Source organism: Bos javanicus, chromosome 21 (genome assembly GCF_032452875.1).
Source record: "Bos javanicus breed banteng chromosome 21, ARS-OSU_banteng_1.0, whole genome shotgun sequence".
In the NCBI taxonomy this organism is placed as follows: Eukaryota; Metazoa; Chordata; class Mammalia; order Artiodactyla; family Bovidae; genus Bos; species Bos javanicus.
Genome location: NC_083888.1, coordinates 7,144,531 through 7,171,792, shown reverse-complemented (window position 1 = coordinate 7,171,792; position 27,262 = coordinate 7,144,531). Strand labels below are relative to the sequence as shown.

General features: G+C 52.4%; 1 protein-coding gene across 2 annotated transcripts; it reads left to right on the top strand.

Moving 5' to 3' along the window:
* SYNM (synemin) lies at positions 1-27,262 on the top strand. 2 transcript variants are annotated; one of them, XM_061394257.1, is made up of 5 exons: positions 1-927; positions 8,824-8,948; positions 18,745-18,812; positions 21,021-23,401; positions 24,323-27,262. In XM_061394257.1, the coding sequence occupies exons 1-5, from the start codon at positions 118-120 to the stop codon at positions 24,659-24,661; spliced, it is 3,723 nt and encodes a 1,240-aa protein (XP_061250241.1). In that variant the 5' UTR covers positions 1-117; the 3' UTR covers positions 24,662-27,262. The 2 variants fall into 2 exon arrangements, with proteins under 2 accessions (XP_061250241.1, XP_061250240.1); XM_061394256.1 differs by having other exon boundaries at positions 21,021-27,262.

Genomic DNA, 27,262 nt, shown 5'->3' with positions numbered 1-27,262 from the left:
TCGCGCCCCAGTCTGCGGGCCTCCGGAGCGGCGACGGGGCCGGGGCGGCGCGGCGGAGGGGACAAGACCAGGTTCGGAGGGAAGCAGGCGGCCGGAGGAGCCCCGCACCCCAGCAAGATGCTGTCCTGGCGGCTTCACACGGGTCCTGAGAAGGCCGAGCTGCAGGAGCTCAACGCCCGGCTGTATGACTACGTGTGCCGGGTGCGGGAGCTGGAGCGCGAGAACCTGCTCCTGGAGGAGGAGCTGCGCAGCCGGCGCGGCCAAGAGGGGTTGTGGGCCGAGGCGGAGGCCCGGTGCACGGAGGAGGCGCGCGGCCTGCGGCGGCAGCTGGACGAACTGAGCTGGGCCACGGCTCTGGCGCAGGGCGAGCGGGACGCCCTGCGGCGCGAGCTGCGGGAGCTGCAGCTGCTGGGCGAGGAGACGCGCGCTGCCCGCGGCCGCCTGGACGCCGAGCTCGACTCGCAGCGCCGCGAGCTGCAGGAGGAGCTGGCCGCGCGCGCCGCCCTCGAGGCGCTGCTGGGCCGCCTGCAGGCAGAACGCCGCGGCCTGGACGCGGCCCGCGAGCGCGATGTGCGGGAGCTTCGCGCGCGCGCCGCCGGCCTGACCCTGCGCTACCGCGGCCGCTTCGCCGGCCCTGCCGCGCCCCCGCCGCGCCTGCGGGAGCTGCACGAAGACTGCGCGCTGCTGGTGACCGAGGCCTGGCGGGAGACCGTGCAGCGGTACGAAGACGAGGTGCGCGAGCTGGAGGAGGCGCTGCGGCGCGGCAGGGAGAGCCGGCGCGAGGCCGAGGAGGAGACGCGGCTGTGCGCGCAGGAGGCGGAGGCGCTGAGGCGCGAGGTGCTCGAGCTGGAGCAGCTGCGGGCGCTGCTGGAGGAGGAGCTGCTGCGGGTGCGCCAGGCGTCCGAGCTGCAGGCCGAGGAGCGGCAGGTCGGTGAGCTGGAAAGCCCCCGCCCCGGCCCCGGGCGCCCGGCGGGTGGGGGGTCCCCGGACAGCGCCTCATTCAGGCCGGGCGCGGCGTCCCCGCCGGGCGGGCCCGGCCCAGGGGGTGCCCCTGGGGACCCCGGAGCCGAAGGGACCGCCCGACTCCGCGGCGCGGCCTCAAGATCACCCGCTGGATGTAGAGTGCGGTGCCATGGCTCTTCGTGCCCAGGGGCGGGGTCCTGCTCCGCTTGTCAGTTTCTGTAGCCCTCGGCTGGCCTGGGTGCATCCTGGCTAATGACTCCCTAGGCTCCAGGTTCTCTTTGCTATTTCCTGTACTTCAAGGACTGCTACTGCTGCTAAGTCACTTCAGTCGTGTCCGACTCTGTGCGATCCTATAGACGGCAGCCCACCAGGCTCCCCCGTCCCTGGGATTCTCTAGGCAAGAACACTGGAGTGGGTTGCCATTTCCTTCTCCAATGCAGGAGAGTGAAAAGTGAAAGTGAAGTCGCTCAGTCGTGTCCGACTCTTAACGACCCCATGGACTGCAGCCTACCAGGCTCCTCGGCCCACGGGATTTTCCAGGCAAGAGTACTGGAGTGGGGTGCCATTGCCCTCTCCGACTAAATTCACTTTAAAGTCGACCAGGAAGCCCCTCGAAGTGACTTCCAGAGGTAACAGTTCCTTCCTCCTCAGACAGGCCCCAGCGTTGCGAGGTTTCTAGGCAATGCCAAGCCCTTATCGTGAGTCCTTCAAAGTGGCAGCACCGTTGCCCACTAGGACGCCTCTGGTGAAAACATAAATTGTCTTCCAAATTGGGTTTTTATTTTGCCAGAATGGTTTCCCTGTGGGAAGCAGCTGGTCGGGGCTCCCTGGGCCGCCACCGCCTTGTTTGTTTTGGGGAGGGGCAGCAATCTTAATGCAGAGAAGAACTTGATCGGAGATGTTTTCCTCACAGTACACGCTGATGCCAGATCTCTGGGTAGAAACTGGGTTAAGGCAGGTCTCTGGCAGGATGTTATTACAAGTGCAGGTACTATAAACAGTTTCTCATCCACAGAAGCGAAGCTCAGGCTTCTCACACTGACAGGTGACACCTGTGGCTGGCTTATAACCTGTACACCCAGCCCAGTCCTGCGGTTAGCCCCGGTTCTCCCCAGACTGCGTTAGAATTGAAAATATTCCCCAATCCTACTATGCTATGCTAAGTCACTTCAGTCGTGTCCGACTCTGTGACCCCATAGGCGGCAGCCCACCAGGCTCCCCGTCCCTGGGATTCTCCAGGCAAGAACACTGGAGTGGGTTGCCATTTCCTTCTCCAATGCATGAAAGTGAAAAGTGAAAGTGAAGTCGCTCAGTCATGTCCAACTCTTAGCGACCCCATGGACTGAAGCCTACCAGGCTCCTCCGTCCATGGGATTTTCCAGGCAAGAGTACTGGAGTGGGGTGCCATTGCCTTCTCCTCCCAATCCTACTAACTGTCATTAGTTCTTAGGATGACAGTTTAAGACCACATCCACACAATTTGTGTGTCATCCACACAAATTCAGAAGTATCTGAAAGGAAACTGTTTATAGCTTCAAGTTAACAATTTGTGTTGGAGTGATTTTGTACCTTTTTAAAAACGGAAGTAAAGGAAGCAGTTGTGGCATAGGGGCCTGTGGTGATGTCATAGGTACAATTAATCAGCAGGTATCTGTTGATTGCCCCTGGTCCTTAGCACTGCCCTGGGGCTTCCCTTGTCAAAGAGCTGGAGTCTGGATGGCAAATCATGAAGTGAAACAGTACCCAGTTGTTTGGAACTTAGTCTTTTGAATTGTGGGTTTTTAGGCCTTTGCCTCATGATTTGCAAAAGCCTCCTGCCAGGGTTGTAGCTAGGGTGAGGAGGCTCTAGCAAAATGTGTGCTGGTTTCCAGAACTTACTCTGCACTACAGCGCTTCCCTTTCCAGTGACGGTGGCCAGGGACACCAGTTCCAGAGGGCCCTATGTTCTGTGTTGAGTGAAAGCTAAAAAGTATCTTTAACACAGGCTTTCACAGAGCTTGTAACCAAAGGGAAGTGTCTGCCAGGCTCCCTGCCTACTGAACCCCTTTGTAGGGAACCCCTGCTACACGTCAAGGGTCCCTGCTGTGCAAGCAGCTTTGGAAAAGCCTTCTTTGAGGCGTGTTCGGTGGGCTCAGTCCTCACCATTCATTGGCAGTCATAGCCCACTGGGCTCATTTTGGACCTGGAAGCTCTGGTTTCAGTGTTCCTTTTAGCAGCAGAACCCTTTTGCTCCCTGTTAACTCTTTAAGTTTGCCCCCAGATATGAAACAGAAGCAGAGTTCCTCTGATTCCAGTAGAGGTGGGCACTTGACATGCAGTTCAGATTACCTTCTTTGACACTGGGACTCCAGGGCCCTTCCCTGGGGTGACACCTGACCCAGAACCAGGACCCCACCCTCCTGTCCGGTAGTACCTCTCTTACTGGAATTTGCTTCATTCCACTAAAAGTAAATAAAGAGGAAGGAAAATGTTGATAAGGACTTGCAGGCTTTATCGTACCGTGTATTTCCTTATCCATACCCTGAATCTTTCATCAGTTAGCTTAAAGCAACCATATTTCAAGTTGCATTCCAAAAGACTCTCAACACCAAGCATTAGTGTTTTATTTTTAAGGAGTGTAGAAATGCTAGAAATTTTGTTTAAGAGTGAGTATTGATGATTTAACCCCAAGCTCCTGATGTTTTCAAATTCTAAAGAAGCTACCCTGGGGAGACTGAAAATATAAGACCTGATTCAACTAATTTACTGTAATAAAAGTTTCATTACTAAGAATTAGCTGAATGATGCTAAAGCTGAAACTCCAGTACTTTGGCTACCTCATGCGAAGAGTTGACTAATAGGAAAAGTCTCTGATGCTGGGAGGATTGGGGGCAGGAGGAGAAGGGGACGCCAGAGGATGAGATGGCTGGATGGCATCACCAACTCGATGGACGTGGGTTTGGGTGAACTCTGGAAGTTGGTGATGGACAGGGAGGCCTGGCGTGCTGCAATTCATGGGGTCGCAAAGAGTCGGACACGACTGAGCGACTGAACTGAACTGAAGCCGGGTACCACAGGTACGAAGCCCATCACATGGGTATTCACTCTCAGTCCTCATGCCAGTCTTAGGAAGTGGGTACCAGTATTTGCCCCACCTTGCAGATGATGAAACTGAGGCCCATAGATCACCCAGTTAGTAAACCCAGTTAGTTTATTCCCTGTCTTCTGTCTGTTCTGTTAAAATGGACTTTAAATCAGTGTTCATTTTGCTTTCAGACAGTGATGATCCCTGTTCTTCCTAAGGACTAGCACAGAGGTGCCCGTTAATCTAAAATTCTAAAATGCTTTCAGACCCTTCCAGCTGGCTGCCGTCAGAATAGTTTTAGAGTTAAGTCATTCATTTATTTTCTTCTGTTTCCCATATGGTTTAATGGAAACCCCTATTTGGAGGCAGGAACCCTTACACAGTATCCAGGCTCTGGGCTGCGTCTGCAGCTTGAGGGGGAAAGCTGCTCACCAGGCCTCTCTGGGAAAAGTGGGCCTTCCCAGATGGCCTACATGCCTTAGGCCTGTCTGGTAGGCCCCTTGCCTCAGATTTGCCAGAGAAGTTTGATGAACGGACATCCAAGTCCCCAGCATTTTTGTATGGTTCAGATTTCTTGAAGTTTCCCAGGTGGTGTGGTGGTAAAGAATCTGCCTGCCAATGCAGGAAATGTAAGATATGTGGGTTTGATCCCTGGGTTGAGAAGATCCCCTAGAGAAGGAAATGGCAACTCACTCCAGTATTCTTGCCTGGAAAATTCCATGGACAGGGGAGCCTGGCGGGCTACAGTTCATGGGGCCACAAAGAGTTGGTCACAACTGAGCGACTGAGCACAGATGACTTGAACCCTGCCTCCCAGTCTGCAGGAAGGGACTTCAGGCAAAAACTGGAAGACGTTTGTGATTTACACCAGCCTTACCCACAAACACAGAGATTTTGGCTTGTGAAAGTGTGCTTTTAGCCTCGAGGCTGGCCCTGGACAGCTTACACAACCACCGAGGTGTGAATGACAGAACTTTCTTTTGATTGTAATGGAGTCAGTTTAGCTGCCCCGCTTGGGTCTCATTTCTGGCTCTGCCATGTTTGGGACTCCGTTTCCCCATCTGTGAGCTAGGGGTGATAAAACTAGCCCACATTGAGCACGTCGTGTGCCAAGCTGGCCTCTAAAGGCCCGGGGGTACAGCAGGGAACATAACAGACCCAATGGACAAGTCCTTGACCTCACAGGTCTGGAGGTGGAAGCAGTGCGGTGTTCAGGGGCGGGTGTGACCAGGGCATGTGGGGGAGGAGAAGGGGGCCACCGCAGGCCCTGAGCTTCTGCTCTGAGCATGTGGGAAGCCGCTGGAGGGCTCTGTGCAGAGAGGAGTGGTGACCTGTGTCTTCAGGGAGTCTCCTTGGCTGCTGTGTTGCACATGACTTCTTAGCAAAGAAGTTTGTGCGTGCTAAGTCGCATCGGTCGCGCGGTCGTGTCCAACTCTTTGTGATCCCATGGACTGTAGCAGAGAAATTTAATTATTGTTAAAATGCTTAGAAAAAAAATATCAGACACATTCAGTGCTCTAACTGCAAATCTGCTAAGCAGGTCAAGATCTCCGAGCCATGCCAAAGAGGTAACACAAAAATTCTCTCCCTCCCAGAACAGTTCTGCATCCCGCAAAATAAGAGGAGGAAAATCAGACTGTAAGTTAAGTGCAGTTCCAACCACACAGGTGGGAGCAGGGTGATCTCCTTCAGAGACCTTGCCATCAAGACAGGAGGTGCTGGACGACTGGGCCATGGGCAGCAGCGAAGGGCAGAGGTCAGGCTTCACCCTGAAGTTGAAGCCCATAGGCTTTGCAGATGGATTGGATATGGTGGGAGAGAGGGAGAAATCAGGTCCTCTCCAGGGCTTGGGGCCAGAGGAGCTGGAGGAACGGGGTTGGTGCAGGAAGGCGGGCTTGGGTGGGAGAGCAGAGTTGGGTTTGAAATGCCTCCGAGATAGCCACCTGCTCTTATAAAATGATGAGCCTGGAGTTCAGAATGTGGCCTGGGTCAGAGCTGTAAATACTTAGCATCCAGTCAATGCATTGTTATTAACACTTAGTTTTTGCATCTAAATGAGGTTATCATAGTATTAATTTCCCTCGAGCTCCGGCATTCAAGGTGACTTTTGCAGGCTCTTCCTCTTGTGGTTGGGTGATGTGCTTAGCTAGGAGCCGCTCACGTTGGGTGAAGAGAAAGGGAATTCTCTGGACGCTGAGCGCAGCATGCTTTCCCTTGTGTAGCTTGCATTTCGTCATCCGTTGTGAGGCACCCAGAAGTGCTCTAAAATAGCAACTGAAAAGGTGACCTTTTTCCCAGCTCTTGTGTCACTCGGCAAAACTGCTCTGCCTGGGTTAGAATTCGCTGCTGTGTGTCAGGCTCAAGTGCCTTGGCCTGGCCCAGGGTCTGAAAACTTCTGGAGAACTGGAGGCCAAGTCTGACGCTTTATTCAACCAGCAGGATGGGTTACAATTCCTGTGGAGACTGCTGGGAGCCAGTAATTCTTATGTTCCTGCTTCCAAAAGTCAATGAGTTTTCCTTTGACAGTTTAGGAAGACTTGACTCACATGGGGATGTGGTTGGAACTGCTCTTATTGTAACTTAAACACAGTTTGATTTTTCTTCTATTTTGTGGGGTACAGAACTGTTCTGGGCCCCTGGGAGGGAGAAAAATCTTCATGCTACCTCCTTGGCATGGCTGGGAGATCTTAACTTGCCTAGGAGGTTTGTGGTTAGAGAACTGAATATGTCTGGTTCTTTTCCTAAGCATTTTAGCAATAATTGAACTTCTCTGCAAAGACATCGGAGAAGGCAATGGCACCCTACTCCAGTACTTTGCCTGGAAAATCCCATGGGCGGAGGATCCTGGTAGGCTGCAGTCCATGGGGTCGCTAGAGTCAGACACGACTGAGCGACTTCACTTTCATTTTTCATTTTCATGTATCGGAGAAGGAAATGGCAACCCACTCCAGTGTTCTTGCCTAGAGAATCCCAGGGACGGGGAGCCTGGTGGGCTGCCGTCTATGGGGTCGCACAGAGTCGGACACGACTGAAGCGACTTAGCAGCAGCAGCAGCAGCAGCAGCAGCAAAGACATTACTATGTGTCATCAAATTCTAATATTTAGGTAGAATTTTCTCTAGTAGGAAGGATTCATATGTTTACAAAACATTTCATACTGTAACCTTGTACCTGAGTTTATACTTCCTGTAAAATGGGGGAACATGGGGTTTTAACACTGAGACTTAACTACAGAATATGTGAATGTCATGCGTGACCAAATTCTGGTAGCTGTCACTGAAGACTGGCCAATGGTCTGCTTTGATGAACCTCTTTATAATGCCCGTTTTGGAGGGTGTTTACACTTATCCACCCTCAGATACTACCTAGCACTTCTTAAATTTACTGCTTTGCTTTAAAATTACTTCTTCGCTTTCAAAGCGAAGTAGCTTCAGTTTTTGTTTTTAAAATGCTTTATGTAGACAAAAAGAACATAACAGCAATTATTAGTTTAGATGTATAGAACTGCTGTGAGAAGCAGAATTATTTACATGCTGATCATGCTTCTTTTTAGGTGGTAAATCCAGTGTGAGACCTTAGTTGCATTCACTCCTTAGTTTCATAGACACTATTGATTTTGGACGGTCAGCCTGTTGCCAGGTGCCTTTGATGGAGGGATTATGTGATAAATGAAAATAGATTTCCTTCTCCCAATAGTCCTACAGTTTTTAAATTCCACAAAGACAATTGTCTAAGAATGTAAGCTTTTTAGTTAATTGTATACAGAAATAATTGCAAACCAGAAGTTAAAGTATGTGGACTTACTCAAAGTTCTAAGTATTTGTTCAGCTAATTATTCCCCAGCATAACTATAAAATGCTATGTAAAACTGTTAATGCAGAGTAGTGCAGAATTGGGAAATGGTATAAATGAAACCATTGTGTTTATTAAAATATATTGTCGATTTAAACTGATACATTTTGAGGAAGGTAATATTCTCTTGGTCATTTCATTTTAAATCCGGTTCACCAGTTGTGTGTTGTATGACTCGTATGTAAAGGACATTTTTCTAGAGACGGGGGTGGGGATGGGGGGAGGCAGGGGAGTGGGGCGTGCAGGAGGCAGCAGGCAGCGCCCTGCGGTGTCTCCCAGCCGGCGGGACATGGACAGATGCAGTTAACCCTGCGGGAGCGGAACTGCTGTGGGAACAATGTGAACACGTGCCCGGGAGCTCTTATTAACCATATGAGAACTGTGCTATGAGAACAGTCATAAAGGTTTATATCCAGGTCTGACTTTTGACATTTATGCCCTGAATGTTTTCTTGTCTCATTAATGTAACTTTTCTCCCAGATGATTTTAAAGTAGCTTGTCTAGGTGAAGCAAAGAAGTCTGTATCAGCTTATACAACTGGGGAAATTGTGAGTGTGGGGGAAATTCTGTTTCAGATCTGAGTGACTTCTGTTTTAAATATAGTAAAATCCTTGCTTTCTAGTCTTGGCTTATTTTGAATAGCATCTTACTTCGCCAGTGTCAGTGTGTTTACTTACTTATGCTGACTGATGTCTAAGGTGTAGAAATGCTTTACAAGCTTTCATTATTATTAGGAAGTGTGAACAGAAAATTCTGTGTGCTAATCACATATTCCTTAAGTGATTAAAAAAAAACAAAAATTTTCCAGGTGGGAGAAATACAGTATTTAAAAATTATCCTTGCAATGACTGTGTTTTTAATGAATCTGGAAATTTTTCATCTCTTTCTGTGTTGGACGCCGCAGAGCTCCAGCCCCCTGATCCCCAAAACTTCTGTTCTCTTTAGAGAGAGATCGCCTACCTGGAGGATGAGAAGGCAGCCCTCACCTTGGCCATGGCCGACCGGCTGCGGGACTACCAGGATCTCGTGCAGGTGAAGACTGGCCTCAGCCTGGAGGTGGCAACCTACAGGTAAGGGCGCTGCACTGAGCACTTTACAGCCCCTGCAGGCTCCGTGCAGAGGCGATGGCTTTGTCACAGCGGGGAGCAGCCCCCAGGGTTGCCAAGCCAGGTGTCCAGGGCCGGAGTGGGGAGGGGGGCAGGGTCCCACTCAGATCACAGAGCGGGCACCCCCTGGTGCTGGGAGTAGCTGACTTTTGCCCCCTTGCCTGCCCTTTGCGTGTCTAGGGAACCAGTGAAGAGCTGTACACACGCCAGCTCCCTGGATCCTAGGGGTTAGGTACCATGTTAGTTACAGACCCAGAAAGGAGAGGACCAGGACTCGGACCCAGAAAGTCTGAGTCGATCTGCCAGTTGTCGTGCTGTTGTTTCAAACCCCGGGGCTCTGACTCTGTCTCCAGGGGTTCATCCTTCAAGAAACTCGTCTCTGCCTAAAGATCAGCAGGGAGCTCCAGGTGCCTGGCTTTGTTTATGAAGATGTTGACTTGAATTCAGTCGACCCAGATGAACCAGTCACGGAGCCCTCAGAGGGGCGGAGGCCATGGCCCTGTGTCCCTGGCGTGACCTGTGGGTCGCAGAGTGGTGCTTGCCCTGAGCGCCCACCTCCTGCCCCCAGGGGTGAGCCATCTCTGGCCGAGGTCGCACCTCCCACCGCTTGCAGCTTTCCTAAGCAATGAGGACTGGACTGGAGGGCCCAGCTCGCAGATGCTTACAGCGGAAGGGCTTTCAGGGACCCAGGCTCCCCACTTGTGAGATGACTGGTTACTGAGCCCTTACTGCCTGCCCGACGCAGTGCTAAGTCCTTTGAGGCTGCTCACTGCCTGTGTCACCCTTCAGGTGGTGGACACCATGCACCCCTTTTGCACGTGAGGGAAGGGTCTAGAAGCAGGCATCCAGGCTGGTGCGGGGCCTGTGCCGTACCCACCAAGCCGTGTAAAGTGGACTCGATGCCCCGTCACTCCCGGTTGCTGTGAGCGTGAATCAATAGTGGGTGTGGGTGAGCTTTGGAGCCTTGGCTGTGGCTGATCCCAGGAGGCCTGGTCGTCAGTGCCATCATCGTCAGCAGATGGGCAAGTTAGACCTGGAGCAGGGAGGAGGGGACCGAGGCCCACCCCCAACCCCTTCCTAGGCTGGGGCACGCAGCCGCGATGGAGCCCAGCCCAGATCAGCATGCCCTGGGGGCTGTCGGTGGGGTCTCCTGATCTTACCCTCACTCTGAACATCAGAGCGACCTGGTTGCTTTGATGTGCATCTAAAAGCAGCTTTCTTTCCTACAAGTGTAAGCTGGGCATCCACATTGGAGCCTGGGGCCAGCTCACTGATTCTTCACTCTCCGGAAGACCTGCCTCAACCAGCCTTTGGCCAGGGCTCATGTTACCATCGGTGAAGAGGGAGCAGGCTGTCGGGCAGGCCCTGGGCTGGACCCACAGGGGCCACTAAGAGGCCAGGCCTGCCCAGGGGCATGGACCCTCCACCTGGATTGAGGGATGGTTCCGGGGCCAAGCTGGTGGGGGGTCAGGGCACCAGGGAAGGCAGGGGCAACACTTGCTGGTCTGTGCTTGCCAAGGTCCATCTCCCCACATTCTCCTCGGAAACCTCATGGGATGAGCGACAGCAAAATCAGATTGGCAGGCTGTTCAAACACATGCTGAATGAGATAAGCTAAACTTTACTAAGAAGGAAAACATCAAAATTGTTGGGCTTTGTTTGGGGGAAGGAAGCATTAATTAGGATTTTTGTCACTTGCCAGTGACAGAAGCCCTTCTCAGACTGGCTCAAGTCAAAGGAGGCTCTTGTTCCTCACAGAACTGATAAAGCTGTCCGCTCAGCATGGCGGGTTCGGTGCCCGGGTGGCGCTGCTGGCGGTCTGGCCCTGTGTCTCTGGCCCCTGCCTTGCTCTGCCCCGCCGTGGCAGGAGGGCCCCCAGCGGCTGCAGGCTCTCGTCCCTGTAGCCCCCAGACACGTGGGCAGAGGAGGGGCTCCTTTCCCAGCAGGACTCCCGGGGCCCCTCTGGCTCTGCTGGGCCCCGTGCCTGCCCTTAGCCCAGGGAACAGAGTGCTCGCAGGGGTCGGCTTCTCCGAGTCCCACGGGCTGAGACGGGGCGGGAGACCCAGCCTTCCAGGGCAGACGCCAGGCTGCCTAGAAAACCCACACCTGTGCCGTGTTAGGCGAGGCCTGGTTTTGAGGGAGTCTTTTCTCTACAGAGTGTATTGGATCTTCCTGTTTCCTTCCTGTAAAAGTCTTCTGGGTTGGAGTCCAGAGACTCTGACTTTACGCCTCATCTTTCCGGGGTTTTGCGTCCTATCCCCACTTCCCTGTTGTGGGAAGTCAGCGCGTACAGGCGGGCCTCTTGCCTGAGAGGTCAGGGCCTCCCCTTCCTGGGAGGTGTTCACAACCCTCCCAGCTCAGCTTTCCTCAAGGCTTAGTGTGTTTTTAGCTTTTCTCTTGGTGGTGGTTGAACTTTTTTCGCTCATATCCGCAGGGACAGAGTTCACTCCTGTCTGTGGCTGGGCATCTGTTTTTCTCACCCATTAGGGACTAATGTGGCCAACTCCTAGGAGTGTAGGAGGCATCCGTCCTTCCCAGGAAGTGGGTGACTTAAGTCACTGTGCCCTTCTGAAGGCCAGGTGAGCTTGGCGGGGATGGGGAGCCCGGCCCTGTGGTTAGAACTGCCGCCAGCCCCCGGGGCTCAGCACTGAGACCGGAGCCGCCTGCAGACCTGGAGGGCATGCAGGCAGCTGAATCTGACCCGCTCCTTTGTAGCAGCCCAGAGCCTGGCATTTCCCATCACTGCTAAGTGTCCTGAAGATAAATCCTTATGTCTCATGTGATTCTCTCAGTACTTTGTGCTCCTGCCCAAATTCTGAGCTCAGGTCCGAAAACTCCTCTTCACAAGCGCCCGTTTGGTCTTTATGAACCTTGACTCGCCGTCCCTGGGAGGTTGATCTTCCCTCCACTGCCTCCCGGAGGGCGACAGGGACCATGGTGCAGGGGCCCGCACCGCCCGGCTGCTCACCGCCCCAGGGGGCTGAGGTGGGCGACTGCTGCAGCCAGCCCAGCGTTGCTCCCCCTCATGGCTGGACTGTTCCCCGCCGCGGCTGCCCCCTGGCGCTGCTCGTCAGCTGTCACCCCTCCATGCGCTTCCCACGGGAGGGGTGGGCTGGTCCCCGGGAAGCTGGAAGTGCAGCCCAGCGCAGCTGACTCTGCGCTGTGTGGAGGCCAGCTCTCAAGTGCTGTGAACCCTTCCAAACCCAGGTGTCCGACCCTTTCCAGTAACCTTCACCGTGAAGAAGAAACGATAATAACAGAATGGTGTAATGCATAATTAATATATATAAACTTATAGTTTATAGCCTTCCTGGTGGTTCAGTGGTAAAAGAATCTGCCTGAAACCTGACCTGGGTTTGATCCCTGGGTTGGGAAGACCCTCTGGAGGAGGAAATGGCAACCCACTCCAGGATTCTTGCCTGGAGAGTCCCAGGGACAGAGGAGCCTCGAGGGCTACAGTCCAATAGTCCATGGGGTCGCAAAGAGTCGGACATGACTGAGTGGCTAACACACAAATATGTAATTTAATAAAATATTAAAATTAAAACAAAGTAAACCTCAGAGTCCAAGGCTGGAGGATTTCACCAAAGCCAAGTTGGTCAGTCGGTGTCCAGGGAGAGCCTGGCTTGGTAGGTGGACCAAGAACGAGCCTTTGCCCCATGTGGCTGGTGATGGTGGGCAGGAGCCCCAGGCCAGGCTGAGGCTGCCGGGAGAAGGGGGTGCGGAGGAGGCAGGTGGGCACGGCTGCGCTCGCTCTCGTCTGCCTGGTGCCGGTCTGCCTGGAGATGCTTGTCTACCATCACTTGAGGTTTTCCTGAAGGGGGAATGTTTGTTTACGAGGGGCTGAGTGACAGTGGGGAGATGCTCAGAAACAGGCAAGGGCTTGGTTCTCGGCTGCATCTGCATGAGGGCGTCACCCAGAGAAGCTGATGAAGCGGTGGCTCCTGGGCCCAGTCCTCAATGTTCCCATTACCTGGCGCCGGGTGGGCCCGAGCGTGGTTGTGCTTCAGCTGCAGGGGTGGTTGCCAGGTGCACCCAGGGCAGAGAAGCGCTGTTCCGGGGCCCTGCTCACACAGGCCTGCAGCCCCACAGAGTTGATGTCACTCGGCACCTCAGGCTTCTGGGACGTCCTGCGCCCGCCCTGATCAAAGTTCCATCACAGGATCCCAGGTGACCTGTGCCCACATCGCTGTCTGCAGAGCCCCTGGGGGCATCCAGAAAGCTCTGAGCCTGTCACCCAGCAGGCTGGAGGTCAGGACAAAGAACGGGCAGACCTAGCGAGGGGCTCGTGGAGCATGCAGAGCGGGCTTCCTGGAAGAGGCAGTTCTGAGTCTTGCAGGGAGGGCAGCCAGGAAGAGACCATGAGGAAAGGGCCTTTCGGGCCGAGGGGGCAGCCAAAGCAAGGACCTGAGGACTGAGCTAACGTATCTGTAGCAAGGCCAAGCATTTGGGCAGCTTGGTTTTAGGAGCTGTCCATGGAGGAGCACGTGTGATGGGTGGGTAAGAACCTTGCCCGTGAAGCTGTGTTCTGTGAGCTGGGGTCTGTGCACTCAGGCTGCTCTGGAGACAGTCCGCATGCAGGGTATGATGCCTGCTCAGTGTGGGTCAGAAGGGTGCGGCCGGGTGCTGAGGATAAGGCCACGTGGACAGAGGTAGCCTCCTACCTACACCGCGGGACATAAGACGCGTCCCCAGGTGCAGGGCTTCTGGAGTCAGAAGGGAGTTGTGAGAATCAGGGAGGTTTCTCGAGGGAGGTGACGTTGATCTGGGTCTTGGAGGATGGCAGAGGTTTGAACATCATATGCAGAAGAGGGGGAGGTGAGGGGGTGTCACGGGAAGAGGGAGGCATGTGCTTCGGTGAAAAGTCAAAGAAGATGTTAAAATAATAGAACGCACGTTCCAAGAAAATACTCCACACGGGTTCCCGCTGGTGATAGGATCTGGTACCGATGGTTCAGAGAGGGAATGGTGAGCTTCAGGCCAAGGTAGCCTGAGAGCTTTTCAAGGTTTGTGGGATTTGAGTTGGGCCTTGAAGGGTAGGGAAGGGGGGATAGGAATACGGCGGTATTCAGAACCCACCATGTCCTGAGCCCCTTGCTGCTGACATAAAGATCAGGCCTATAAGCTACAGATTGAGAATTTGTAGAAACACAGTTGAAAAATAGAGAATCCCCCCTCCCCACCCCCTGCACCAAAAGAGGACAGAACCCCATCATTAGGAGTAGGCTGTAAGAAAACGTGTTGTGTTTGTGTGCGGGGGGGGGGGGGGTGGCGAACATAGTCAAAATTGAAACAAAAAATGCAGAACTACCCAGAGTAAGCTGAGTCCAGAAAGGACAAAACTGAGGGTAAGCAGGGGCCCCTCTTGGATTTCTGATCTGGGGTACAGATGATGAAATCTCCATTAGAATTTACAAAGAGGCTTTGTTTTTTATGTTTTGGGAGTGGAGAGTATAACAGTTCTAAGTTTCCCCTGGAAAAATGGAGAGCAGGGCCAAAGGATTTCTCAAACACTAAAGCTAGTCTTGCCTGGCCAGATACTGAAGTTATAGTGCAAAGATTTCCTGTCTGGGGACTTCATGGCAAAGTCCTTTAGGGTCTTTGTGTTGATGTGTCTGTGTTGGGGGAGGATGTACATACAGAACCCCTTTTATCTGATTGCAGTGGGCAGACGTGGTGGGTTTTAACTGAGAATATCCAATACAGATAGCTCCTAATGTTGGTAATTTTATCATTTTGATGATGTTTCTGGTTGCTCCATTATTTTTAAGACCACCTATACCTTTTTATGTATTTGTTCAAAGGAAAACATTTCTTGGAAATTCTCAAGTTCTTGGAGAAATACATTTTGTTATTTTAAAAGTTGAATCCCGCTTTGGGAAAACTTATAAAAATGTGTAATGCTGAGACTTATCTGCCTATTAGGTGAAAAATCTGAAGTTAATAAAATCTTGTAGTTTTAAGGATAGACAATTAGGATCAAGGATCAACGGATGCAGCTGGTTGTTAGCCCCACATCACTGTGTAAATGAATTACCCCTCAGTTAACCATGACTTTAAGTAATCCAGAATCTCTTCCCTTCTTGAATTATTTTCATTAATGAAAAATCAGTTTTCTGAGACCAGTAGAAAATGATGTGGGTAATGACCATGGCTGACCTTTACTGAGCATGTATTCTGTGACAGCCATTGTTGCGAGAACTTTCTAGTCACTTTATTAATTAACACCATAAACCTGTTCCCTGTTAATTAGCACCACAGACAGTGCTCCCTGTTTCAGAAATGCAGAAACTGAGCCACAGAGGGTTGAGCAGCTTGCCGGAGTCACAGGACTAGGAAGTGGCAGGGTTTGAATCCAGGCAACCTGATTCTGGAAGTTTCTCTGCTCACCACGCCCTGTGCTTTCTCTTCTCTGCTTTATTCCTAATCTTGTTTTTTGCGTCCGCTTTTTTTTTCCCCCTGTCTCTGGATTTGACAGACTTTCCACGTGTGCGTTCATCCCGATCGCAGAGGCAATGACCAGAGGCGCCTGGCACCACTGCCTGCCTGTAGTCTTTGACCCGCCTGTGCCAGGGGCAGACCTTTCCAACTCCGATGGCGATGCCGGTCCTACAGAAGGACTTCCGCCCCCCTCTCCTCCCTTACCCTCCGGTCCCCAGTTCCCATCTAGAGTGGCAGGCGGTCCCCTAGGCTCTTTGGAGCTGGGGGCGCAGGGAAGCCTTCTCCCAGCCGCTCCCCTCCCCCCACCCCCACCACGTGTGTTTTGTCAGGAAGCGCCTGGGGAACCATCTCTCCACCAGGACCAGGCAGGCTCCCCCCAAGGCTGCTTCTGGAAACAGCTTCTGCCTCCCGGACTCTTCTCCCTGCCTGGTGGGCGCACAGGGCGGCCAACAGCGTGCGTGCCCTGGGCTGTCTGCAGGTTCGGCCGCCCACCCGGGGCCCACGGTCAGCCCCCGCGGGGGTCTGTCAGTGCCGGGCCCCGCATCAGTGCTGCTTCCATCCGCGGGCCTGGCTCAGCGGCCTCAAGGAGGCCGCCGACCTGGTTTTCCCGCACACGTTTGCTTGTTTTCCTGCCCCTCGAGGCTGCCAACCTGAGGGCCTTATGAAACGCTCAGTAATAGCCCATGATTCAGGCGGTTGGCATCTCTCAGCAGCACGGTGGCTCTGAGCAGCTTTATTCCTCCGCTCCCAAAATAACCGGAGAATGCTTGACCTATTTCTTAAAGCTGTACAAGCCTATTCCTTAAAAACTGTTCCTTTGAAAGCTTTTGAGGGGACCGACCCTTCGTGGCCTCGCCCCGAGGTTTTGGGTCTGCCTCTGCTATAGTTCTGTGGGCAGCACTGGAGGCGGGGCGCCGCGTGTCTGGGGGGCTTCACGGAGGCGGGGCGCCGCGTGTCTGGCGGGGTTCACGGAGGCGGGGCGCCGCGTGTCTGGGGGGCTTCAGGGAGGCGGGGCGCCGCGTGTCTGGGGGGCTTCACGGAGGCGGGGCGCCGCGTGTCTGGCGGGGTTCACGGAGGCGGGGCGCCGCGTGTCTGGGGGGCTTCACGGAGGCGTGGGTTCAGCACCAGCGGCCCCGCTTGTGAGGCCCGTGCTGGGCAGCCAGGGGGACAAGGTGACACCCGCCGGTCGGGCCAGCTGTCCGGAGGGGTGTCGCCACGGGCCTGAGTCCTCAGGGGGTTTCCTTTCCCGTTGGGGCCTTGTGACTGAAATCACAAATGATGTTGGCTGTGCTTTCATTAGCGTGGTCTGAAGGCTCTGTCTGCGGGGTTCGATCGACAGTGTGTGTGAGACTGCGCCATCTCTACCCCCGCAGGGAGGCCCAGGCGGCTTGCAGGGATGAGGGCCCAGGCCCCAGTCTCTGCCTGTCTGGTCACCGTCGGCCACGATAGGCGCCATCGGCCCAGTGTGGGATTGCCAGGTCTTGGTGAGACAGACGGCAGGGTCGAAGCCTGCTTAGAGTGCCCGTCTTAGGTCTGGCAAAGGCCTTGGGGGTGGGAGTGTTAGGGCCCTATCACCCTCGAGTTCTGGTGCCCCTCCTAGGAACCGCAGTACCCAACTTAGGGTCCTGCACTCTAGAAGTCTGGTGATGAGTTGGATTTTCCCTGAAAGAGGAACAAAGCCATGGCCCTATGAAGGAGAAGGAAGGTGTTTTTCCTGCAGGGGCGTCTTTATCCTGAGCACCCCGCCCACCTGTCATCTGTTCTCTGCTGGCCAGGACACCCTGCAGGCCCTTTCTGCCTGCTGTGGGCAGCCAGTGAGAGCACCCTGTGGTACCCGAGGCTTCCTCCCGAGCAGGCGGAGGGAAGAGCTGAAATAGGACTTGGCTTCTCGGCACCCTCTGTGGCCCCTTGGCTATAGGACACTGCCTTTCCTGCTGGTGCCATCCTGGGTGCACCCCCCACAGGCTGACTTTCCCTTCAGCATGTGCCTTTTTATCCTGTAGGGACCTCGGCATTTTCTATTTGTGTTTGGGGAACCCAACACGCCTGGTTGGGAGGGTGTGGGATTAGCGGGCTGGTGTCCGGTTTCCTGGCTGTCCGGGTGTGGAGCGCGGGGCTCTGAGCGTGGCCCGGGGCGTCGGACGAACCCTCCTGTGCACAGCTGGACTGGAACTCCTCGCCCTCGTCTCTGCTTCTCCTTAGGCTGCGGAGTGGGGGGCTCTTGCCCTCTTCCAGCCGCCCACGGGGCTCTCGCATGTGTGGGAATCACCGCCTTTGAGTCCGTGGAAACGGGACTTGGCACTGCCCTGCCTGACCCGAGTCCCCGCTGGCGGCCCTCCCGTGTTTGCCTGCCCGGCTGTCAGTGGTCAGTCAGCATTTCCAAGTGGGCTCCACTTCTGCTTGCCTGTTGCCCTATGCAGTGTATTTCTTGGAACTGACGTTGGTGACCTCACATGTTGCCCTGGCAACTGAACAACTGTTGTGCCGGTAGCAGCCCGCATCCTAGGGTCTCGGGGCCCTGGGTCTGGCTGACCCACCGTGGAGCGCAGAGGCCCTGAGGCTTGCATCTGCTCTCTCTTCACGGCTTCGAGTCCTAGATGTGGATAACAATGAATACTCTATGATAGTTTTACACTTTTGGAGTTAGACATGGCCAAAGAAACCCCCTAGTCTAGTGCATTTTGCCATTTTTATCAGAGGAGGTAACTGGATGCCGCCTAGAAATGATCCCTGGGGGCTGTGGTGGAGGCAGCGGCTGAAGCTCTTTCTCCTTTTCTGCCTGCCCCTTCCATCTCTCCTCTATTGTTTTCATCTCTAAGATGTCCCCATGGAAGGCAGTTTTAAAAGTGCACGTGCAGCCTGACTGCCTTATTTACAGACAAATGTCAGCCCTTCCTCTGCCCCTAGTTAACCCCTGACCTCTGACTCCAGGGAGACCCTGGTGGGGTAGTAGTAACTGTTCTGGGTCTCTGTGGCCCCGGGTGGTCTGCCAGGCATGGGCCCCTCCCCACTTCCCAGGAAAGCCAGATCCCCGGCCTCCCCTCCTGGGTCCACATCCCTCTGTCTCCTCCTCCTTCTCGCCCTGGGTTTGGAGGGCCTTTCTAGAAGTTCTTGGCTCTCCAGTCCTTCTGGAGGCCCAGCCCCTTTGTTCGTTTGGCTGATAGGTGCTCCCGAGCCAGGTCTGGCATGGTCTTGCACGCCCTGTGGCATCTGCAGACCGGTGACCTTGCACCAGAGTGTCATCGACCCAATCCACAGTTTACAGAGGTACTTCTCATCTTCTATTTCCTAATGAGCTTTTTAAAAATAATTTTTACAGAGCCTTACTGGAAGGAGAGAGTAATCCGGAGATATTGATCGTTGAATGCATTGAAAACATGCCACAAGGTAAATATAAGGGAAGCTTATCATTTAACGTTAAGATGGTGTCCATCTGCACAGGTTTATTCTATGGATAAAGAGTAAAGTATCATTTATCTGGAAGAGCTGGGGTTAGATAAGAGTTTTCAGATAACTGTCATTCGTACCTCTCAAGCACCAAATAGAATTTACTTTAGTTTCAATGGCTCGGGATAAAGAATCTGCCTGCAATGCAGGAGACACGGGAGGCGTGGGTTTGATCTCTGGGTTGGGAAGATCCCCTGGAGAAGGAAATGGCAACCCACTCCAGTATTCTTGCCTGGGAAATCTCATGGACAGAGGCTCCTCATGGGCTACAGTCCAAACGGTCACAAAGTCAGACATGACTGAGTGATTAAACACGCATGCGTGTGTGCACATGCACACACACACACACACGCATACACAGTTTCAATAATATGCAAATGAGATTGTATAGGAAAGGGCTTCATTAACTCATTTTCATCTAGCTAGTGTTTTGAGGATTCTTCCTACCCAACTTGGTGAGGGAGGAGAGGGCTGATGGAGAGCCAGTGAGAAGGTGGAAATGGATTTGCTCATCACACCCTTTGGAGGGAATACCCTTTACAGAGCAAAGACGTACAGCCTTCACACAGGCCCAGGGAGGTATTCCTTCGTCCAGCAGGCTCAGCACTGGAAGTCGCGAGCAGAGGTAAAAGGATTATACCCTTTCTACCAGCCTGTGTCCCCGTGGGCAGCTCAGGGCGATGCGAGCAGCAATGTCAGCTAGTGCCCTGAGGTTGACCTCTGTCCAGGCCAAAAGCCGCAGCACAAAGCCCAAACTTCCTGTGGCTGCAGAACCGACTATTAGAGAGTTAGTGTTCATTAGAAAGACCCAGAGAAGCTGCAGGATAACTAAGAAAAAGAAAACTCCCCTGGACCTGTACAACCTTTAAGAGCTTGCTTTCTTAAGCGAGGGCAGATTGTATCCATTAGGTACAATGTGTTGGGTGTACACCCTGCTCTGTAGTTCAGCTCCGTGAGTATTGTCATGTTCAGAATCGTGGTGCGTGGGGCATAAATGTATGTGTTGGTTACCACTGTCAGGAGAGTGATTATAACAGCCAGTCTGTATAGGTGGTAGATTAAAAAAAAAAAAAAAACCACCCTCCATCTTTATTTTTCAAAAGCAACATCCCAGGTTAGATACTTCACAGGATGACAGGTCACCGGGTTCAGAATAATTTTGGTTCCAGTCATCTGTGATTGGATGGAATTTGGTCTTTGATAATGTCCAGCAAGTTTGCTTTTGAATTTGAGAGGAAGCTGGTTGGCTGCAGTGGGGAGACCCAGAGGATGAGAAGGCTCTATCCAGATCAGCAGATGGGTGTGGGTAGGCATGAGGGGGTACCCTCAGGGTAGATGGTCCTGCTGGCCAGGCTACATTCCTACCACCAGTGGCCACCCCTAGAGCAGTTACCCTGGGGTGTGTGGCCATCCCCAAGGGTAGCATCTCTGTGGATGGGCCAGAGCAAAGCAGGAAGCCCCACAGACAGCCTCCCAGTCCTACAACCATGACATTAAGACAGATTGTAGTAGTGATGACTGGCTGGCTTCCTCCTTTGGCACCTTTTCAAATGAGATGTTTGAAAAAAGGAAAAAAGTATAAAAGTCGAAGAAATCAGGAAGTTTTAAAAAAAGTTAAAGTCTTCAGTATTTGTTGACCCAACATAGAAATCAGTGAAGGAAAAAAAAGAGCATAGTGAAAGGTGGTGGGGTAATACCATTCAATGTTTAGTAGTTATATACTCTTATCTTTGGTAATTATGAAGCTCTTCTCTGCTCATCAGTATAATAAAGTTACCTTAACAAAGTGGAAATGAAGGATTCCAAACTGTGAGATTTCTGCCACATAAATACACCCCTAACCTCACTGGCACAAGGTGCCATGCTTTATGATCACGTTTGATATATTTAAGATGGATGAGTATTTTAAGATCAGTAATTGGAGAAAAGTGTTGTGTGGAAGCATTTGTAGAGCTGTATTTTATTGTCCTGGGATTCTTTAAACTACCAGAAAAAGTAATTTGGGAACCCAACATATCTCATTTATAATGACCCTTCTGTGGTAGTGGTATATATTATGATGGGATAAGATCTGATCTGTGGTGATGCTTTTAAGATGAAAAAAGGTAATGATGACTATCAATTTAATGTACTGTTCAATTTCTACAGAATTCAGAGAGAAGTCCTATCAATATACCACCTCAGTATTACAGAAAGAAAATGAGAGAAATCTGTTTCCACCGCAAAAAGCACCTCCTGCGAGCTTCCGGCAGAGCCTGGCGCCGCGTTCTCAGACTCCCGTCGGGAGCGATGCCAGAAGAGACGTGCTGGGCTCCGGATACTCTTCCTTCACCACTGCCTGGCAGGAGAACGCTTACCAGAAAACTGCCAGCGGTCAGACCAACTTCAGAACGTTCTCTCCAACCCCTGGTCTTTTAAGAAATACTGAAGCTCAACTGAAAACATTCCCTGAGAGGCCAAGAACTGAAGGAACAAAGGCTCCACCCGCTAGTTCAGCCAAAGAGTCCGCCGCTGCTGCAGAGCCCTACCAAGAACGCCGGGCCAAGGAGGCGGCAGCCGCTTCCGAGGGCACGTGGTCAAATGAGAGGACCGTCATTTGGGGAAAGAAAACGGAAGCTAAAGCCACAAAGGAGCAGGAGAGAAACAGACCAGGAACCATTCAAACAAAGCGAGAAGAGAAAATGTTCGATTCCAAAGAGAAGGCTTCAGAGGAGAGAAACTTAAGGTGGGAAGAACTGACAAAGTTAGATAAAGAAGCAAGAAAGAGAGAAAGCGAGCAGATGAGGGAAAAGGCCAGAGAGAAGGAGTCGCTGAAGGAGGAAAGTGTGAAGGGGAGAGAGATACCGATCAGGCTAGAGGCGTCCCAGGACAGCACAGCAAAGGTGGCCCCCCAGGATCTCCAGACACCCCTAAAGGAGGATGCTGGTGATGGGACAGGGAGAGGGGTGGAAACCAGAGAGGCTGGGTTTACGCTGGGCGCCAGCGACACCACAGCCTCTCTGAAAGGCGGTTCCATGACTGAAACCATAGCTGAGAACATCGTTTCCAGTATCCTGAAGCAGTTTACCCACTCTCCTGAGGCAGAAGCATCCGCTGAGTCTTTTCCAGACACAAAAGTCACTTATGTGGACAGGAAAGAAGTTCCCGGTGACAGAAAAGCAAAGACTGAGATAGTTGTGGAGTCGAAACTGACTGAAGAGATTGACATTTCGGACGAAGCCGGCTTGGACTACCTGTTAAGCAAGGATGCTAAAGAGGTGGAGCTGAAAGGAAAATCGGCGGAGCGTTTGATCGGAGACGTGATCCGTCTCGGTCTGAAGGGGAAAGAAGGGCGAGCAAAAGTCGTCAACGTGGAGATCATCGAAGAGCCCATGAGCTATGTCAGCAGCGAGAAGGAAGATGAGTTTTCTACCCCGTTCGAAGTGGAGGAGATCGATGACGTGTCTCCGAGCTCCAGGGGGCTTGTTGAGGAGAGAGAGGAGGCAGTTTACGGGGAATCAGATGTCACGTGCTCAGGGGACGCAGGTCAGGAGGCCAGGCGGCCCCAGGAGAGCGTAACTCATGTGGAAGAAGTGACGGAGGCAGGTGACTTGGAGGGAGAGCAGAGTTACTTTGTGTCGACTCCGGACGAACACCCTGGGGCCCCCGAGCGAGAAGAAGGCTCCGTGTATGGGCAGATCCACATTGAAGAGGAATCCACCATCAGGTACTCCTGGCAGGATGAGATTGTGCCGGGGTCTCGGAGAAGAGTGCGGAGGGATGACGTTCCGGGAGAGAAGGTCGTGAAGCCGGTGGATGTTCCAGAAGTGTCTCTGGAGGGGGACACGGCATCTGCTCCCTGGAAAGAACAAACTAGAAGTGGCGAGTTTCATGCCAAGCCCATAGTCATTGAGAAGGAAATCAAAATACCCCATGAGTTCCACACATCCATTAAGGAAGGCTCCAAGGAGCCCAGGCACCAGCTGGTGGAGGTGATCGAGCAGCTGGAGGAGAACCTTCCGGAGCGCATGAAGGAAGAGCTGTCTGCCCTCACCAGAGAGGGCCAGGGCGGGCCTGCGGGTGTTTCGTTTGACGTGAAGAAAGTCCAGAGCGCGGGCAGCAGGGCCGTGACCCTAGTGGCCGAAGTCAACCTCTCACAGACGGTGGACGCCGACCAGTTAGACCTGGAGGAGCTGAGCAAGGACGAAGCGGGGGAGATCGAGAGGGCCGTGGAGTCGGTGGTGCGAGACAGCCTGGCGCGGCGGCGCAGCCCAGGCCCAGGCAGCCCGGAGGCGGAGGCCGGTCGCGGCTTCAGGCGCTGGGCCACCCAGGAGCTATACAGCTCCTCTGCGGGGGAGGCCGACGCAGGCCTGGCTTCGCCCCCGGGCCCTGTGTCGGCCACCGTGGAAGTCACCAGCCCCACGGGCTTTGTCCATGCTCACGTGCTGGAGGACGTCAGCCAGTCTGGGGGGCGCATCCAGATAGCATCCCCTGGAATGTGGAGGACTGAGCAGGTCTCGGCCGAAGGCCGTGCCGCCCAGGCGGTGGAGGTAAGTGCAGAGGGCCAGGCGAGTTGGGCAGAGGGCTCGGTGGGAACCAGCTGGTCTGCCAGGCTCATTACGTTGGGTGCCCGTCAGAGCCCAGTGTCCACAGAAGTCATATTCCCAGGGCCTGATGCCGCCTGTCCCGAGGCTGGGGGCACAGAAGAACCTGGCCCTGCAGAGCTACCCACAGAGCCTCCCAGATTTGGGAGGCACAGCCCATTTGGCTCCCAACAGTTTTATGCTCAGACGGAAGTTATTTTTCAGGCCCCCGTTTCTGGGGTGGGGAAGGCGGGTGACTCTTCTCAAGCAGAAGAGTCAGCGGGCACCCAGACTTCCATAAAGCACCTTCAGTTAGGCACCCGGGAGGGGCTCACTGAGCAGACCCAGCTCATAGCCCCCCTCTCAGGCGCAGTGGAGTTGGGCGTCAGGGAAGCTTCTGTGCTCACGGAAGCGTGGTCAGGGGACGGCACGTCCATCAGGCATGTCACCATCGGGCCTCAGAGGCATCAAGCCACAGAGCCGATCGTTCCCCCGCCCTTAGAATTTAGCGACTCAGAAAGCAGCACCCACAGAGAGGGCTCGGCAGATGAGACCCTGGCCACCAGCAGTTACACTGTGGGTCAGAACATCCTTGTGACTGAAAAGAGCACCTTCCAAAGGGCCGTTTCGGAGTCTCCCCAGGAAGCTAGTGCAGGAGACATGTCAGGGAATGAAGTAACATCAGGTGTGAGCAGATCCTTTAGGCATATTCAGCTGGGTCCCGCGGAAGCCAAGACCTCTGAACACATTGTCTTCCACGGACCCATTTCCAAAACCTTTGCACTTGCTGGTTCCGTAGACTCCCCTGAAGTAAGCGAGGTTGCAGACAGTGGCAGAACACTAAGGCACGTTGCCCTGGGGCCCAAAGAAACTTCGTTTACCTTTCAGATGGACGTGAGTAACGTAGAGGCGACCTCCCGCTGGACACAAGAGGCCAGAGTCCTCTTCCCTGCAGGGACGGAAGCAGAAGCTCCTAGTGTGTCTGAGCCTGGTGCTTGGAGAGATGCCAGCAGTAGGAATGACCTGGCAGCCGGCGTGAGCTTTCAGGGCTCTGCTGGGGACAGACACCAGGCCCCCGGGGAAAGGGGCAAGGAGCAGGCTGAATTTGATAAGACGGTGCAGCTGCAGAGGATGGTAGACCAGAGGTCAGTGATTTCGGACGAGAAGAAGGTTGCCCTCCTCTATCTAGACAGTCAGGAGGAGGAAAATGAGGGACACTGGTTTTGATAAACAGATATTTGATTTTAAACGCCATCTTGTTTGGTAACATACCAACACACAAAGGCCTTTACTTTAAGGGAGGGAGGTGAACTCTTTATTAAACCCCCCCCCCCCTTTTTTTACTTCGAGTACTCCAGGCAGTGTCTTTTTACTTAATAATCTGTAAAGATTTCAAACTAATTCATGCCTTAAAAGGCATTGGAATTTTATTGAGTTGGGACTTTGACAAGAAATACTTTTATCTTTTTAGTCTTAAAAGTTCCTTTTTCTGGAGTTTTCTTTCCACTCCTAGAGATGATTTCTCCCATTTTTGCACCTGGTCACAGAAGTGCCTGGCATCTGTTTGAAAGTATAATTGCCTAGGTAAGACACCTAAATGGCAATGGGATTAAAGTAATATATTTAAGAGTAAATTTTATTCACATGTGCTAACATGAAATAGTAAACTAACATTATAAGGGAAAAATGAATTCATTTGTCTATTTACAAAGTCTTTTCAAAAAAGAAACCATAGGAAATAGGCAGATTAAAAAAAGTGAAATGATTTCATCTTAGGAAAAAGTTACTCACCTTAGAGTTAAATTCATTTTAAGACTTGAATGAATTGCCTTCTATGTGCACAACTTTTAAAAATATAGTATTTTATCTATGGAGAAGACAGCTCCAGCCTCCTGCAGTGTATCAGATTAGCACACTTGCTACATTTGCACAAGCTCCTGGAACCCTGCACTGGGTCCAGGTGGGGGCAGGGGGTTGGGGAAGGATTACTGGGAATGGCTTATAATACCAGCTTTTCCTGGTACTAGGTCATTAAGTAGTGCGCAGTCTAAATACTCTTTTTGGTTTTAACAAGTTCTGGAGTAGCCAGCTCCTACCAGAGTGTACTTGAGCTTTTCTGCACCTTAGCCCTTAGGATCTAAACATTTAATTTTACTGGTGGGAGGTAGACCCTAAAGACAATAGGAAGCTGAAGCACATACTTGCAGGGTGGTCATGCACAGTACAGTTGGAAGCCCAGGTGGGTTGTGCCTCCCAAAAAGCCCCTCCCAACCCACCGATGATGGGGGTGGAGGCCTTTCTGAGCACAAAGGGTTGGAGATGGAAGATGGCAACCAACCTCAGGGAGGTTTTTGCACTTTAGACAGAAGTCATGACCGTTGGGGTGTATTTTTCCAGGGAAACAAATGATACATTAAACAGAATAAGATGTTTTGGGGAAGGAACTGGGTGCTTCTGTTGCCACCCAGCCCGGAGGCACCCAGGAGGGGCCCTGGAGCAAGCAAAGGCCCTACTCACCTCCCAGGCCACAGAGTATATAGCCCTGCAGATATACACCACTGAGTTGAAGATACTAGAATGGGTGTGCTCTGTCTGGTGTGTTTTGCACAAAGGTATTGTTTTTAAAGCTTGCTTCTTTAAAGCTGTAGCATCACATAAAAATAGTATCTCTAGCAGCACAGTATTAAAATTTTAATCCAAACTAGTTTCTTTCACTTAATGTCTAAACTGTACCTCCCCCTAACACAGTAGCACAGACCTAACTGCCTGTAGTGCACTGAGGAATGATGATCCCAGCTTTGTCATCCTCAGGTGGGACATGGTTACTGGGGCAGTTATGGAAGCTGAGGGTCTTCCCTCTGGGTTTCAGAGGATGGCCCTCAACCTCCACAGAACACATCTCAGCTGCCAGGAATGGCTACAGCAGGTAGTTTAGAGAGTGTGTTTTCCTAATCGGGAAGTGGAGGAGCATCACAGTACAGCTTTCAGGATGATCTATTTTTAAAACACCGTGAAGTAGGGCATAGAAGGAAAGTTGATTTGAATTGCAAGTGTAAACTTTTGTTGTCTGCCAGATGAACTGGTGATTGTCAGAAACTGTCAGGGGAGGTGACGGCTTTTCCAACAAAGACTCCTCATTTCTAATATAAAGAGTTGATTTTATGTTGATTGTAATTGGTAATGGTATTTGTGTAGGTTATTTATTGGTGAGAACTGGTCAAGGTGACAGCCTGTTGTCTGATGGCAAGACAGACTGGTAATGGGGGGTGTCTGTTGTGTGTGTCTTAAGTGTGGGCTGAGCTCAGTGTCACTCTCCCAGCTTGTGACCCTGGGAATGAGTGCTGAGGTGAATAGATTATTAATGTCCTGACCCACCTCCATTGGAAAATAAGTGTCTTGGGTCTTAATTTGTATCTCCATGTTGGAGTGCACATCTTCAAGAAGTATCCTGCCAAGAGTGTTTGCCAGCATGGAGTCATGAGCTGTGGTTGGTTCCTAAGTCTCTGGAACAGCCCAGAGCAGGGCGTGCCCTTGACCCTGTGACAGGTCACCCCATGGTTCCATGTCCTTTAAAACCAGAGACAATAGTAGCTTTATGGTGAGAGAGGGTGAGGACACAGCCAGTCCTTTCACGTTTATTATTGTGTAGACAGAGCGGTGATAATGGGATGTTTCTCACCTCCCCACTGGTTGTTTGGATATTGTTTGTTTAAAATGTATATTTAGAATGGAATCATCTAAAAAGCTGATCTTGCTAACCTGTTCCTGTTCCCTTTGAAGGGATATATCATAAGAATGTGTAAAAATAAAAATCTAAGAAAAAACCCC

Excerpts from the sequence above, each read along its gene's own strand:
- SYNM (XM_061394256.1), top strand. The coding sequence starts at position 118 with ATGCTGTCCTGGCGGCTTCACACGGGTCCTGAGAAGGCCGAGCTGCAG. Across the intron at positions 928-8,823 it reads TGCAGGCCGAGGAGCGGCAG|AGAGAGATCGCCTACCTGGA; the intron begins GTCGGTGAGCTG and ends TGTTCTCTTTAG. Across the intron at positions 8,949-18,744 it reads CTGGAGGTGGCAACCTACAG|AGCCTTACTGGAAGGAGAGA; the intron begins GTAAGGGCGCTG and ends TAATTTTTACAG.